The sequence below is a fragment of the Chroicocephalus ridibundus genome, chromosome 1 (assembly GCF_963924245.1).
Source record: "Chroicocephalus ridibundus chromosome 1, bChrRid1.1, whole genome shotgun sequence".
Classification (NCBI taxonomy): domain Eukaryota; kingdom Metazoa; phylum Chordata; class Aves; order Charadriiformes; family Laridae; genus Chroicocephalus; species Chroicocephalus ridibundus.
Window position 1 is genome coordinate 139,932,171 of NC_086284.1, and position 12,633 is coordinate 139,944,803.

At 40.3% G+C, this 12,633-nt stretch overlaps 1 protein-coding gene across 1 annotated transcript in view; it reads left to right on the top strand.

The window, feature by feature from the left end:
* The window catches only part of VWF (von Willebrand factor), a 144,147-nt gene that overhangs the window by 107,092 nt on the left and 24,422 nt on the right, over positions 1-12,633 (top strand). The window contains exons 38-43 of the mRNA XM_063355778.1: positions 836-1,041; positions 4,867-4,969; positions 5,079-5,153; positions 5,691-5,795; positions 6,282-6,487; positions 8,082-8,231. Coding sequence (XP_063211848.1) covers positions 836-1,041; positions 4,867-4,969; positions 5,079-5,153; positions 5,691-5,795; positions 6,282-6,487; positions 8,082-8,231 — 845 coding nt within the window. The remainder of the gene's footprint in view (positions 1-835; positions 1,042-4,866; positions 4,970-5,078; positions 5,154-5,690; positions 5,796-6,281; positions 6,488-8,081; positions 8,232-12,633) is intronic.

The window sequence follows — 12,633 nt, forward strand, 5'->3', positions numbered from 1 at the left end:
TTATAAACCTCACAGCAGTCACAAACTGGGAAATAAGAAAGACTTTTCCAAATTGAAGCTGTAGTGAAAAATAAGTAGACTTAAGGGACTACACAGTATGGAAGCTGTGTCCATAGGTTTCTTGAATAGCTGTAGCCTTAATTTTGTGTTTGCTTTTAGAGACAATGCCCTCAGTGTTGTGAGCTCATCAGTAAAAATGTTATGTGTTGGCTTAGGGGGAGGAATGCAACCTTCATTGATGCAGTTAATTCCGTTAATAAGGCAACTCAGATAATAAGGAGCAGAAATCCAGCAGATTCGGTTTTGAAGTATCAAAATGTTCTGTTTGTTAGCTTCCTTTATTTGATTGGGAACACTGACGCCTATCAAGTTGTCAAAAAAAATATCTTTGTTCAACACTTTAGTCTGTCCTGGATCTCTCCTAACCATGCGCCGTTACCAGTGCTTCGCTAATACACGCTAAGGTGGTTCTAATCTCTTATGTCTCTTGCCCAGTGTTGAAAACAAAGTTAGGCAAGATGTAAAGCTCATGTAAGCCATTGTATCATTATAAGGGTAAGTCATACTTTGTTGGTGCTTGTGGTCTGAAAATGCGGCTTGATGATTTCTGCATGGACTATAATTTAAGCAAAAGCCTTCAATCGCTTTCCACTGTGGATTTCCTTAGTTTTAAAATGTATTTTCAAAGCTGTTAGTGGCTGCAGAAGGCAAACTATGTCCATCAGATGATGGCTTTCAAAAACCTGAACAGAATTCTAAAGGACGTGTGAGTGGAAACATTTATCTGCCTTTCAGGTCTCTTTATCTAAATAGGTTTTTTTTCTGTCTTCCTCAGCAATGAAATGTCCCCCATATTTGACATATGATCACTGCCACAAAGCCTGCATAAAGCACTGTGATAATAGTACCAAACTCAGTGTCTGCAAGGATTATCCCACAGAAGGCTGCTTCTGTCCAGACAGACAGGCGATTTTTAATGACAGCTGTGTTGATGAAGAAGTCTGCACACAATGTGTCAGTGAAGATGGCACGCACCATCAGGTAACCATGTACTTAGCAGCTTACCTTTTAAGTGGTTGGGGTTCGTACTTTTGCAAGTAAATCTGTCATAAGTCTGTTTTCCCCTTTGGAAAACAGTTTATTTTCTAGCTCAGTTCCTCATAACCGGCCGGCTGTCAGCCCCATGTAGCTCCCCTAGTGTGAAATTGGCTGGGATGGATATGAAATTCACAGCTGTGACTGTCCAGACCTGGAAATGCATGACAAATTTGTGTGGAGGGGAGGTCTAGAAGGAAGAGAGGAGGGATGGCATAAGTCAACATTTACCAAGATAAACACCCTCATTCAGCAGACTTTTACCAGTAATGACAATTTAATCATAAATCTGGAACCCTTGCTTAAAATGTATCGTATTGTCTTTGCAAAGCTTGCTGTAATCTTTTCAGTGATTGGTGTGGAGCAGTGGGACCAAGAGGACCTTATGTGAAGTCATATTAGCCTACCTGTTTTTTTTTTTTTTATGAGAATCATTCATTAGATAAAATTCGTCATTTTAGTTTTACTGAAAATCCACTTTCCTCAGCTGAGTCAGACCTCTCTGTGGCGGAACGGGATTGGGAAGAGCTGTGGGTGCCAGGCTGCGGTGAAAGAGATTGCTGATTTCCCTTTCAGCATCACACAGCGGCTGCGCAAGCTCCTCCCTGTGTCCCCTGTTCCAAGTAGCAGCGGCTGTTCCTCTTCGCCCCCAGATACTCAACCTTTGGAGTTTTCACCTAAATCAGACAGTCCTCTTAAATCTGCAATTTTGTTACGGGACTTTAAGAAGAAGGGGCTTTAATTTCAATACTTTATGGGCTTTAGATTCTTAGCAAGATTTTTCAATGGTCTTATACTCAGCAAACCTGCTGTCAAAGACATAATTGTTTCTGTAACATCGATCTTCTGTAAATAACAGAAGTCTATGTGTGTGTGTGTGTGTGTGGATAGTCTATTCTTTATGTAAAAAGGTAGATTTAAAAAAGTAAACGAATGTATGTACTCTGAATAACTTCATTTCACGCACACAAATTTATACTTGCATTTAGTTCAGCAAGAAATGCGTTATAAATGTTTGCAGTTAAACTGAAAGGGAGCATATACTATTTGCAGCTGGAACGTCTCTTTAAAATAATGTTTGCGTTGATTAACACGGTGACAAAAGCATCAAGCACAGCAGAGAGAACACCTTTCTTTAGGCGGCAGAGCACCAGCGAGCAACGCACTTGACTCAGGGAGGGAAGTGTTCCAGGCACTGCTTTGCCAATGCGAGAGTCGCACATAGGGCAGGTCTGGCCCGCGTGTCTGTGCATCCCACCCCCACCCAGGAAAGGTCCACTCCTGCCCGAGGGTCCCGCCTTGCCACGGCATGTGCCTCAGTGCTGCCTGCTGGCACTGTCACAGCCCAGCGCCATGGAAAAGAGTTCACTAAACATGATCCTGAGGGTTTCCTGCTGCTGGGCAAGGGGCTGGTACAGGAGCCTCACAGCGCTAACTGCCCTCCTCCGGCATACGTACCCCATGGATGTGGGCAGCGAGAGGGCAGACCCAGGGGAAAGGTGTTCTGTTACACAACTGCATCATCCGAATCAAGTTTTTCAAATCAAAAGGTTAGAGTTTTCGGAAGGATTGAGCACACGTAGCTTGTCTTAGCTTTTATTTTAAGGTTACAGCATCTCCACACATGTGGCCACAATTATTTCTTTGTGTTCTCTTTCGGGTCTTTGTTTTAAATACAGTATCATTGGTATGTCATAGTGTAATAAAAGGAATAGAAAAAAGATCTTTTTATTTCTCTTGAAGGAAAAAAAATAGCTTGCAATGTATACAATCACTGCCCTAAATACAGATCAGTTGTGCGCAATTCTTGGTGACCCTGACAACTCTGGTTATTGTATCGTGATTCTATATGAAATGGCTATTGCAAATGCAGATTAAAGTCTAGGATCTGTGTGTCTTAAATCCCTGAATCCTCAGGCAATGCAGTGCACTTCCCATTTAAATAATTGTTTCAAGCCCTCATGGAGAAAAGCTCAGCGCACATCTTGGGAATAATGTCTGCAGCGATATCTACTTGTTTCTGCAGAAGTTCTGAAATTCATGAGTTGTTGCATGCCCCTTAATGGGGTTTTAACTCTGACAACCTCTCGTCTGTACCCCGATGGCAAGGCTTAGATGCAGCTGCTGTGTGGATGGGGAGGTGGAGGGCAGGGGAGGATCAGCTCACACAGCTGATTTGCGTCTCCACCATTGCAGGATTAGCTGTGTGAGCAATACAACAGGCAGTGCAACTGGTGGTGGGTTATGATTTCCTTAACCCCCTTCTTTCCCTCTGATGTTCGTTCCTCTCTTCCTTTCTACCTCAGATTGTGCTTGGGCTTACAGGATTCTCAGTACCAACACCCATATAGGGCTCTGCTAACACCATGCTCTCTCTTGCTGTGTCTTCTGGTATTAGAAAGTCCTACTTATGCTGAAGAAAACCTGTGCAAAAATCAAGGCTGCTGAAAATGTTAGAGCAGCAAATATTGTGTTTCTCTTTCTCTGTGTCTTGAAATGTCTGCATGCTTTTCACATCACCACCTGCAAGTGTAGGCATTCTCTATCAGCTGTATTCTCAGGACTTTTTAACCCTGAGGCCATTGAATGCTCTGGCAGAGGGTTCTGAGTTATTTTTCCAAGCTCTGAGATAATGTTCTTTACTAGCATCAATGCAAGCTTTCTTTGACTGAAATAGATTTCCTATGGATTAACCAATCCTATGTGATTCATTTCCTAAGCTTTGTTAAACCTCTGGTTGGCTTGTTCTAGCACGCCTGGCGTCTTTATCCTTGCCATGCCGTTAACCTTTGAAAGGTTAAACTGTCCTTTCAAGACTCCTGTGATGGCTTAAAATACATAGATATCTCTGGGCACAGGTTGCAGTATGCTTAGATATTTCCTTCTTTCTTTTTACTGAAGGTCTTGTCAGATGGTTATTTTTAAACTGTGCTCCAGGGTTTTCTGGATGACACCTTTTCCCTTTGTGGCACCCTAGCCTACTCTACATTTTCTCACCCAGAACCTGGATCAATTGAGCAAAGTAACGTTATTGTCCCATAGTGCATCTTTTCATTCTTACCTCCCTATTCACATGTGTGTTAAATACGGATAGTTCTTTATAGGTAATTTCATCTTTAACCTCAGTGATTTTCCCCCACTTTCACCAGAAGGAGCAGTGGCTGAATAATGATACATTTTACTGGCAGTATCTGAATGTGCTTGTTACCTCCAGTAATGTCGCTATAGTGATTGTTTCAGATTTGGGGTTACTAATAGTGCTTTTCCAGTCTTCAATCCAATGGGAAATCAAGTGATGACACCCCCCATATTCTTAATAAAAAATATGCACCGTTTATGTCTCTCTGTTTAAGTACTACTAATTTGGGAAAGCAGCCACTTCCATGTATTTCCCAAAATATTGTTGTTTCCCTTATTACCACTGAACAGCCAATCATGGTATGTAGTTGCACAAGTCCACTGTTACTCACAATAGCCTGAGATTGCATTTATAACGTTGGAGCATTTTTCATGCTTAAAACAATAGTAATTCCTCACCCCATTCATGCATTCTTTACATCTTTTGCTAAATTGGTACACGACAGTCATTTCAGAATTATGTGTCTCCTTAGGCTCTTACAGTTAACAGAGCAAACAACCAATCCTGCATAGAGTCTTCTGGTTTTCCCATCACTAACATACCAGTGACCAGAATATTTGATTTCTTTCTAACAATCAGTTGGGTTTTTTTGTTGTGTTTGGTTTTTTTTGTTTTTTTTTTTTCACATGCAGCACATGGAAACGTGGATTCCTGACAGTGAGCCTTGCAAGATGTGCACGTGCCTTGATAACAAGAAAGTGAACTGCACGGTCCGACCTTGCCCTACTGCCAAACGTAAATTGCTTTAACTCCATGTATGATTGGACTTCAGTTGATATTTTTGTTACCTAGTTTTCTAGGTCATATCCAAACTTGTTTTATGGATGTTTTCTTCTTACTACAGCTGTTCAGTGTGGTCCCTGTGAAGTCCCTCGTCTGCGCAGGGACGCTGGCCAGTGCTGCCCTGAGTACGAGTGTGGTAGGTTCTCATAAACTGTTGAAATCTTCTTGGTCCATATTTTTATCAGATGCTTCAAAAGTATACAATCCCTTCTTTTATTTAATGCAATGCTCCATTTTTGAAACCACTGAATGACTGTACGATCATCCGTGTGGAAAAATAAACAGCTCCTGAGGATGTGAGTGTCTATTCACTTCTGACTTGACTTTCTCCCTCTTTCTGTAAGAGGTGAGGAAGGGAATGGACCAATTTGTTTTTGTGTACATGACATTAGAATGGTCTCTTTTCAAATATCTGTTTTTGCATGGTCTATATTTGCAAATTAAATATAACATTAGAACCTTAATCCTCATAACCCAAGCTTGAACTGTTCCCTAAGCTATTTTGAAAACAAACTCTGACTTGCTGAACTCTTACTTACTTCATGTTTTAGGATAGCAATTGAATGTAGGGGAAAAAAGTTTAATGGGGACATGCATGTGTGTATGTGTGTCTTTTCTTGAGGACTAACTAGTCAGGTGTGGTCTTACACACTCTCTCAATTGTTCTTCTTAGTCTGTGATCTGGTTTCCTGTGATTTGCCTCCTGCCCCTGTCTGTGAGTTTGGCCTGCAGCTTGCTCTGACCAACCCTGGAGAATGCCGACCCAATTACACATGTGGTAAGATATTTTTTTTTTTTAGCAGGGAGTGACACTGGAACACTGCATTTGAGCAACACTGACAACTTCCTTTAGACATTATTTTTTCCCTCTGAAAGGTTTAATTTTGGAGCCAACGGGCATGTAATGATTTCACAGACTTGGAAGAAGGGTATCGTTGGCCCTTTCTAAGCACACTTTTGAATTAAGGAAAAGAGAAATACTTGACTCTTGGACGTGTGTGCTCTGACCTTTATGCTTATTTTATGAATCTTTTTGATTGCGTATGAGACAAGAATATTTTGGCAGGGTAGGAGCTTTTCCTGAACCTGCAGCACAATCTTTGACCCGGGCCTTTTATATCTGCATTACTTGTTAGTCTTTAAGTAGATTTATAACCGTTTTCAGTAGCGATTAGTGCCTTGCTGCCAGAGAACTGTCTTGTTCACTTGCAGCAGCACTCTGAAATGCCGTGTGCTTGACATGGGACCTGCCTTTTTCTGCTAGCGTGTAACAGAGAAGCATGCAGCTTAGCTCAAAGACCTTCCTGCCCACCGCATCGAGAGCTGACTGTTAAGAAGACCGAGTGCTGTGATGAATACGAGTGTACCTGCAGCTGTACAAACTCGACAGTGAGCTGCCCTCTCGGATATCTATCCAGATCTCTCACCAATGACTGCGGCTGCGTATCTACCACCTGTGCTCCAGGCAGGGTAAGGGGAATGAAGTGTCACCTCCACAGACGAGGTTATCTTTTATACATGGAGTGACAGCACCAAAGCAAGCGGCCAGCTAGGTATTAACAGACCCCCAACAAGACTACCGGATAATGATGCCAGGGCATTTTTAATTTACATGTGTCTGAGAGAAATACACTGTTGCCTCACACTGTTGCTTGTTTTATTACGGTCATTTATTCTGACATAACCAGTCCATTTTTTGTGACTTTGACATAATCAGATTTTACATGTATATATGTATAGAAAACAAAACCACGTGAAACTTCAAGGTCATTCAAGCATTAGGATTTTCATAGGTAACTTTTAAATTTCTAATTTGCTTCTGGATAACAGACGTACATGCTTTTGGATCAGCATAGATACTATATATTCTTTCAATCCTATACTAACTTTATTGAAATATTTGGGACACCTAAACTCCTTGTGCCCATTGATTACCTTTGCCTCTGCCTGGGGAGGCATTGCATCTTATATGAACTATATTGCCACTTTTAAATTTTTGTTGAATTAATACCTGATTCTATTAAAGCTTCACCAGGATATTTTTTTTTTCTTATTTTGCCAACCTTTTATTAAGTTGTTATATTATGTTAACCCCTAAGATAAGGTTACTTAGAGGAGAGGTTGAAGGACAATGTAACCTTTTCATTGAAGCAACCTTACCTAAGAGCATAACATAGGGTTACACTGTCTTGCAGCTTAGGAGAGCTATCCTTTCTTTTCTGTTGCTAAGTAGTTCATGACCTTGCATAAGTCATTTTATGTCTTCATGACTTTCTTGCTATATCTATAAAAATAAATGATGTTCATCTCTTCAATAACATACTGTAAAATTTACTAATAGAAAGTGCAATACAAGAGATGTCACTATTTTTGTAGTAGCTTTGATAGCCTAAGGATACAAGACAATGAATGCTTGTAGCTCAAAGTAGGATCTTTTTGGATCAGCTGATTTACTGGGAGAAGTTTTGCATGCACAGCTCCTTCTACAGGACTCACTGTTTATTATCTCTAAATATTGGGTCAAATTATACTTCCAGGGAAACTGAGTCAGACCCTGGACAATTCCACCGACTGCAGATAAAATTCTCCAATTTATTTTTTATAAAACGCTAGCTTTGGTTGCACTTGTTTTCTTTTCCTCATCAGCGTGGCCACAATTTTAAGACCTGTAGCATTTCTACTGGGTTCAAAATATTCCATAAAATCTATAGAATCATAGAATCATTGACTGGTTAAAGTTGGAAGGGACCTTAAAGATCATCTAGTTCCAACCTCCCTGCCATGGGCAGGGACACCTCCCACTAGACCAGGCTGCTCAAAGCCCCATCCAGCCTGGCCTTGAACACTTCCAGGGATGGGGCCTCCACAGCTTCTCTAGGCAACCTGTTCCAGTGCCTCACCACCCTCACAGTAAAGAATTTCTTCCTAATATCTAATCTGAATCTACCCTCTCTATGGTAGGTTTCACATCTTAAAAAGTAGCCTTTTGGAGCCAGCAGTGTGCCCTTACAGCAGCAGTGTACGTGTAAGTGCTCTTTCATGTATTCATTGTTGCATTCAATAGGTCTGTGTGCACAACAACATAGTCTACCCTGTTGGGACAACCTGGGAAGATGGTTGCAGGGAATGCTCTTGCACGAGTATGAGGGATGATGTTACAGGACTTCAGATGATGGAGTGTCATGACAAAGCATGTAACATGTTCTGCTCTCGGGTGAGTAACATTTAAATCAGTACATTAGCCAGCAGCGCCCTGATAGGGATCTGAAATGATTACTTTTAAACCTGCATGTTTAGAGAAACCAGAGAAAAACAGAAAATAAGTGTTGTAGCAACGAATTATCTTGGGAACAGGGTTTAAGAGGGCCTGAGCATTACTGACTTTATTTTAGGGTTATTGTTTTAAGATCATATCCTGCTGCCAAGGAAATCAGTGACAAGTTTATTTTATATTTCAATAAAAAGAGAACTGCATCCTGAAGTGTCTGTCGTTTGCACCACTTGCATAATAAGTACTCATGATGTCTGAAGTTCAATTTCAAATGACTGTTCTAGCTGAAGTTCACTTTTTGGAGAGCCCAATTCAGATCTGTCTATTGCTCAGCTCTGCCCGTTACAGCATTAATAACACCGCTTGCTGTGGCCTTTATTATGGTCGGACATCTGCTACACGCTATAAAATTACGTGGTCTACTTTTGGAAGCCTGCAAAGGAAGTATGAGCTGCTTTGTTATATTGACGTAGATGGTCAAGCAGAAGGAGACAGATACTTTGTACAAAAAGTTGGTAGAAGAATTCTAGAAAGGTCAAAGGACTTGGTTACAAGTCAGCAGCACTTGCCAGTGTCATAGATTGGAATGTTTTGACCATAAAATGATTTGTGCAAACAAAAGTTCAAAATGGTTTTTAGACTTCCTTTAAACTACCCAATTTGGATCCCTTCCCTAACATTCCTCACATGAAAATAATGTGGAGAATAAGGAAGTAAAAAAAATCACTGTAAAATTAAATGTGATGCCCTAGAGTTGCATTTTGCTGTGGTATCTAGTACCTTGTACCCATAATCCTTAAGCATTCCCACATCATAGCTTCATGAAGTTAGGGCGGATGGGCCATTGAGTGAGGACAGTGGAAATACACAGCTTGGCTCTGTAGTAGGAGCAGATGACCGAAGAGGTTTCCCAGCCCAGGCAAGTGCTGACAAATCACACCCCTTACCAACTGCCATGTGGCCAGAGAAGTTGTGCCGCAACCATCAGAGTCTACCATAAATACATTTTGCCTCTTTTTAAAGTTTTCAGTATATGCATGGATTAATGAAGATTGTTCTTGATGGTGTTGGCCAATTCCAGTGGGGAAAATGCACATCTGACTTGAAGCAGCTCCTCCTTAGTCCATGGTCTGGTGTCTTCACAGTCTGCAAGTTCAGTAGGCTGTGTGGGGCCCAGGTGGGGCAACTAGATGTGGCTATCTGGGATTCAGAAAGTTCTCTGCAGGTCTTTTGCTGACCCAGGGGTTTCCCTATGGGTTTGTTCTTCCCTGAACCATGAAGTGAAGCCCAGAAGAAGCTAATTTGTTTTTTTTCCTCAGTGCAGAAGCAAAGATGAGCTAGTTAATGCTATTCAGATCTCCAAGTTGCTTTTAAAATATTTATATTAGGCTATATATTGCATTAGCCCACACAAAATTCAAACAGTTGCCCAAGCAGCAAGTGTTTCCAGATGTGTGTTGTAACATCAATGCTTCAAGTGGTCCAGTAACTGATAAAAGTCTGCATGTTGGCCTGTGACTCAACGGACTGCCCCGGTGTTATTACAGGTGAGCAGCTGGAATATGTCAGTGGGAAAAGCAAAGGAAGTCATACTACAGGAACAACTGCAAACCCCTTTAACTAAGAGGGACAGGTGCTGCTTCTGTGTTTGACTCACTGTGCTCACTGGGATGCTACGTTCTGGGTTTTCCAGTGCCACATATGACACAAGATTCACTTGGTTTTGTCTTCTCCAGGAGTAGGCTTTTTTCTTCTTGTTGGAAATACAGTAAATCTCCAAATACATCATGCACATTCCCCTCCTCCGCCAAGTCTCCAAATCTTTGCGGCCTGTTTCCCACTGTTCCGTATTTCCCCGTTTTTTTTGTTATTCTTTTGAATGAGTCCCATTTATGTGGTTCCATTCAGAACAGAGGCTAAGAAAAATCAACACGTGATCTCTCTGCTTTGGTTCAGTTATATTTGGAAGAATGCTCTTCATTAGCAAACCTTGTATATACAGCTATGAGAAGTTAGAGGTGTTCTTTTTTGCTTTTGGAAAGACATCATTAATAATGTGTCTGGGAGACAAAGGCTGACCTCGGGCATAGAGCATAAATGTGCAACACCTCACAGCTGAGTTAAAGTTCTTGTAGAAACCCTACTTTGTCTGACTTGTTTTAAATTCTCGTTTGGATTTATGCTAATATATATTTTAAAACAGTTAGTCACGCATTGAAATTTGACTATGAACATTTCAGTTAAGCAAACCAATATCTGAAAGGCAATTCTCTCTTCTGAACTCTATTAAGCTAATTGTGCCTCAGTTTCCAAAGAATATCAAACACCTGAATAGTACTGTATTTCAACATGACTTAACTTACAGCCTCTGTATCAGAACCAGGCTGGACAGCATATAGGTATGTGCACCTGAGAAGGTGTAAAAAGATATAAACTTTTAAAATTCAAATTTTTCTCTACTGTGTCTTAAACACTGCATTGTTCCAGAACAAAAAGCCAATCCATTAAAAAAAACCAAAACCCAATAAACCAAACTAATGCTCTTTCTGCAAGCATACAGCTTGCTAAGAAAGCTTGAGGGTGCCTAGTGCAGCGAAAATCACGAGGGTGGATTTCAGCTTTTGCAAGAGAATCCCTTCAATTTCTAATAGTAGAAGAAACTTGTTTCTAATATGGCAATTATGAAATATTAGATCTAAAGTATGAGGCTGTCTTTTGGCTCATAGCCATAACTTTATCAATAATCTGTTATTCCACTAAAGTATCGCTAATGCAGACCTACAGTTTCTTGACAAATCAGCCTTAAGCATTGCACTGTCAAAAAGTTTTCTAAAAACAAACAAAAAGCCTTGGTGGAAACCATGCCAGTTCTTTTTGGGAGTTTGCCATTTCCTCTGCTCTTTTAATGGTTACCAAAGTTGTACAACCAAAACTGTAGCTGTTGGAGAGTGTGGATAGCTCAGATTTTCCTTTTTACCTTTGCTTATTCCTGATTCAGTTGATACACATATCAAGGACCACAGAAGTTCTGTAGTCCAGTTTGAATTGGCTTTGAAGTTTATTTTTCAGTTCAGATTAGATGACATTGAAAGTTGTAATGATATTAAAGACATATCTTAATCATGGATCATTACTCAGATGATGTCCAAACTCTCTGCTGCTCATGGTTGTGCAGTATCATTGTTGACTGTGTCATCCGACTTCTGTGAAAACAGCCTGTGGCTTTTTATCTAGCTACACAAAAAGAGAAAAAAAACATGATACATGTACCAGCTCCTTCACCCTGATGAGTGGACAGTGCTACTGTCCTGAGCATGACAAAATCAAACTCAAACCCTAACTGTTGTTTTAGAAGGTAAAGAAATGCTACGGGAAAAGAGTGGATGTTTCAATAAAATGAACCAATCCCATAGTTCTCTGAGGATATTAACAGCAAATACAGACTTCTCACTTGTGAACCAGATGTGGGTTTGCTTCATTCTATGTTATAGTCCCCTCACTTTTTCTGTCTTCTTTCTTTCTCTTATCAAAGTTTTGAGAAAGCAAGCAGATTGCTGTAATTATTGCATGTGCCACAAGGAGGAGTGTTGTCTCCCTCCTGGAGCTTCTTCAGAAATTATTTCTCTGAAAGTACAGCAGACTACATCCCTTTAGAGAATCGTGGCGATAAAATGGATAACAGCTTTCAAAACACCTTAAAAATCGCTAGTATACTAATGCAAAGGGAGCACTTGCTTTGCTCAATTTCTGTCAATGTTCTTGGAGTTAGGTACTTTGTAAGTGATATAAAAGAGTGTGGTTTAAAGCATTGGGTAATTTAAAGTGCTCAATGATTATGAGAAAAATGAAGCATAATTTTCTGGGATAAGTGTTTAAGACAAAGCCATTTGGCTAAGTGTGTGTAAATTAATTAGGTTAGATTTTTCAAGCCTCCTGATGACTGTGTTAAATTTAAATAAAGAACATTCACACCGTACGTGCAAAGGCATAGTGAATGATGGTTGCAATAGATGCTGACTAGAAAATTTATGGCTTTAATCTCCAATATTTCAAACGTATATTTTCCTATGAAGTAGCATGTAAAGCATGGTAAATGGCTTAATAGTGCGTATTAAGGAGGTCAAAGAAAATAATGTAAAAGGAAGACTGTTGTTTGAATATTAGATGTGCAGGATCCCATTTAAAAACTGTGAAAGTCTTGGTGGGAGGTAATTCCAAACATCCTGCTTGCATTTTAAAGCATAATTTATTATGGAAATTAGGAAATGATACCTTAATGTTCTAGAGATTTGCAAATGGAGAATTAAGTCCTCACCTGGGGTAAATGAGTGCAGCTCCAGGGAAA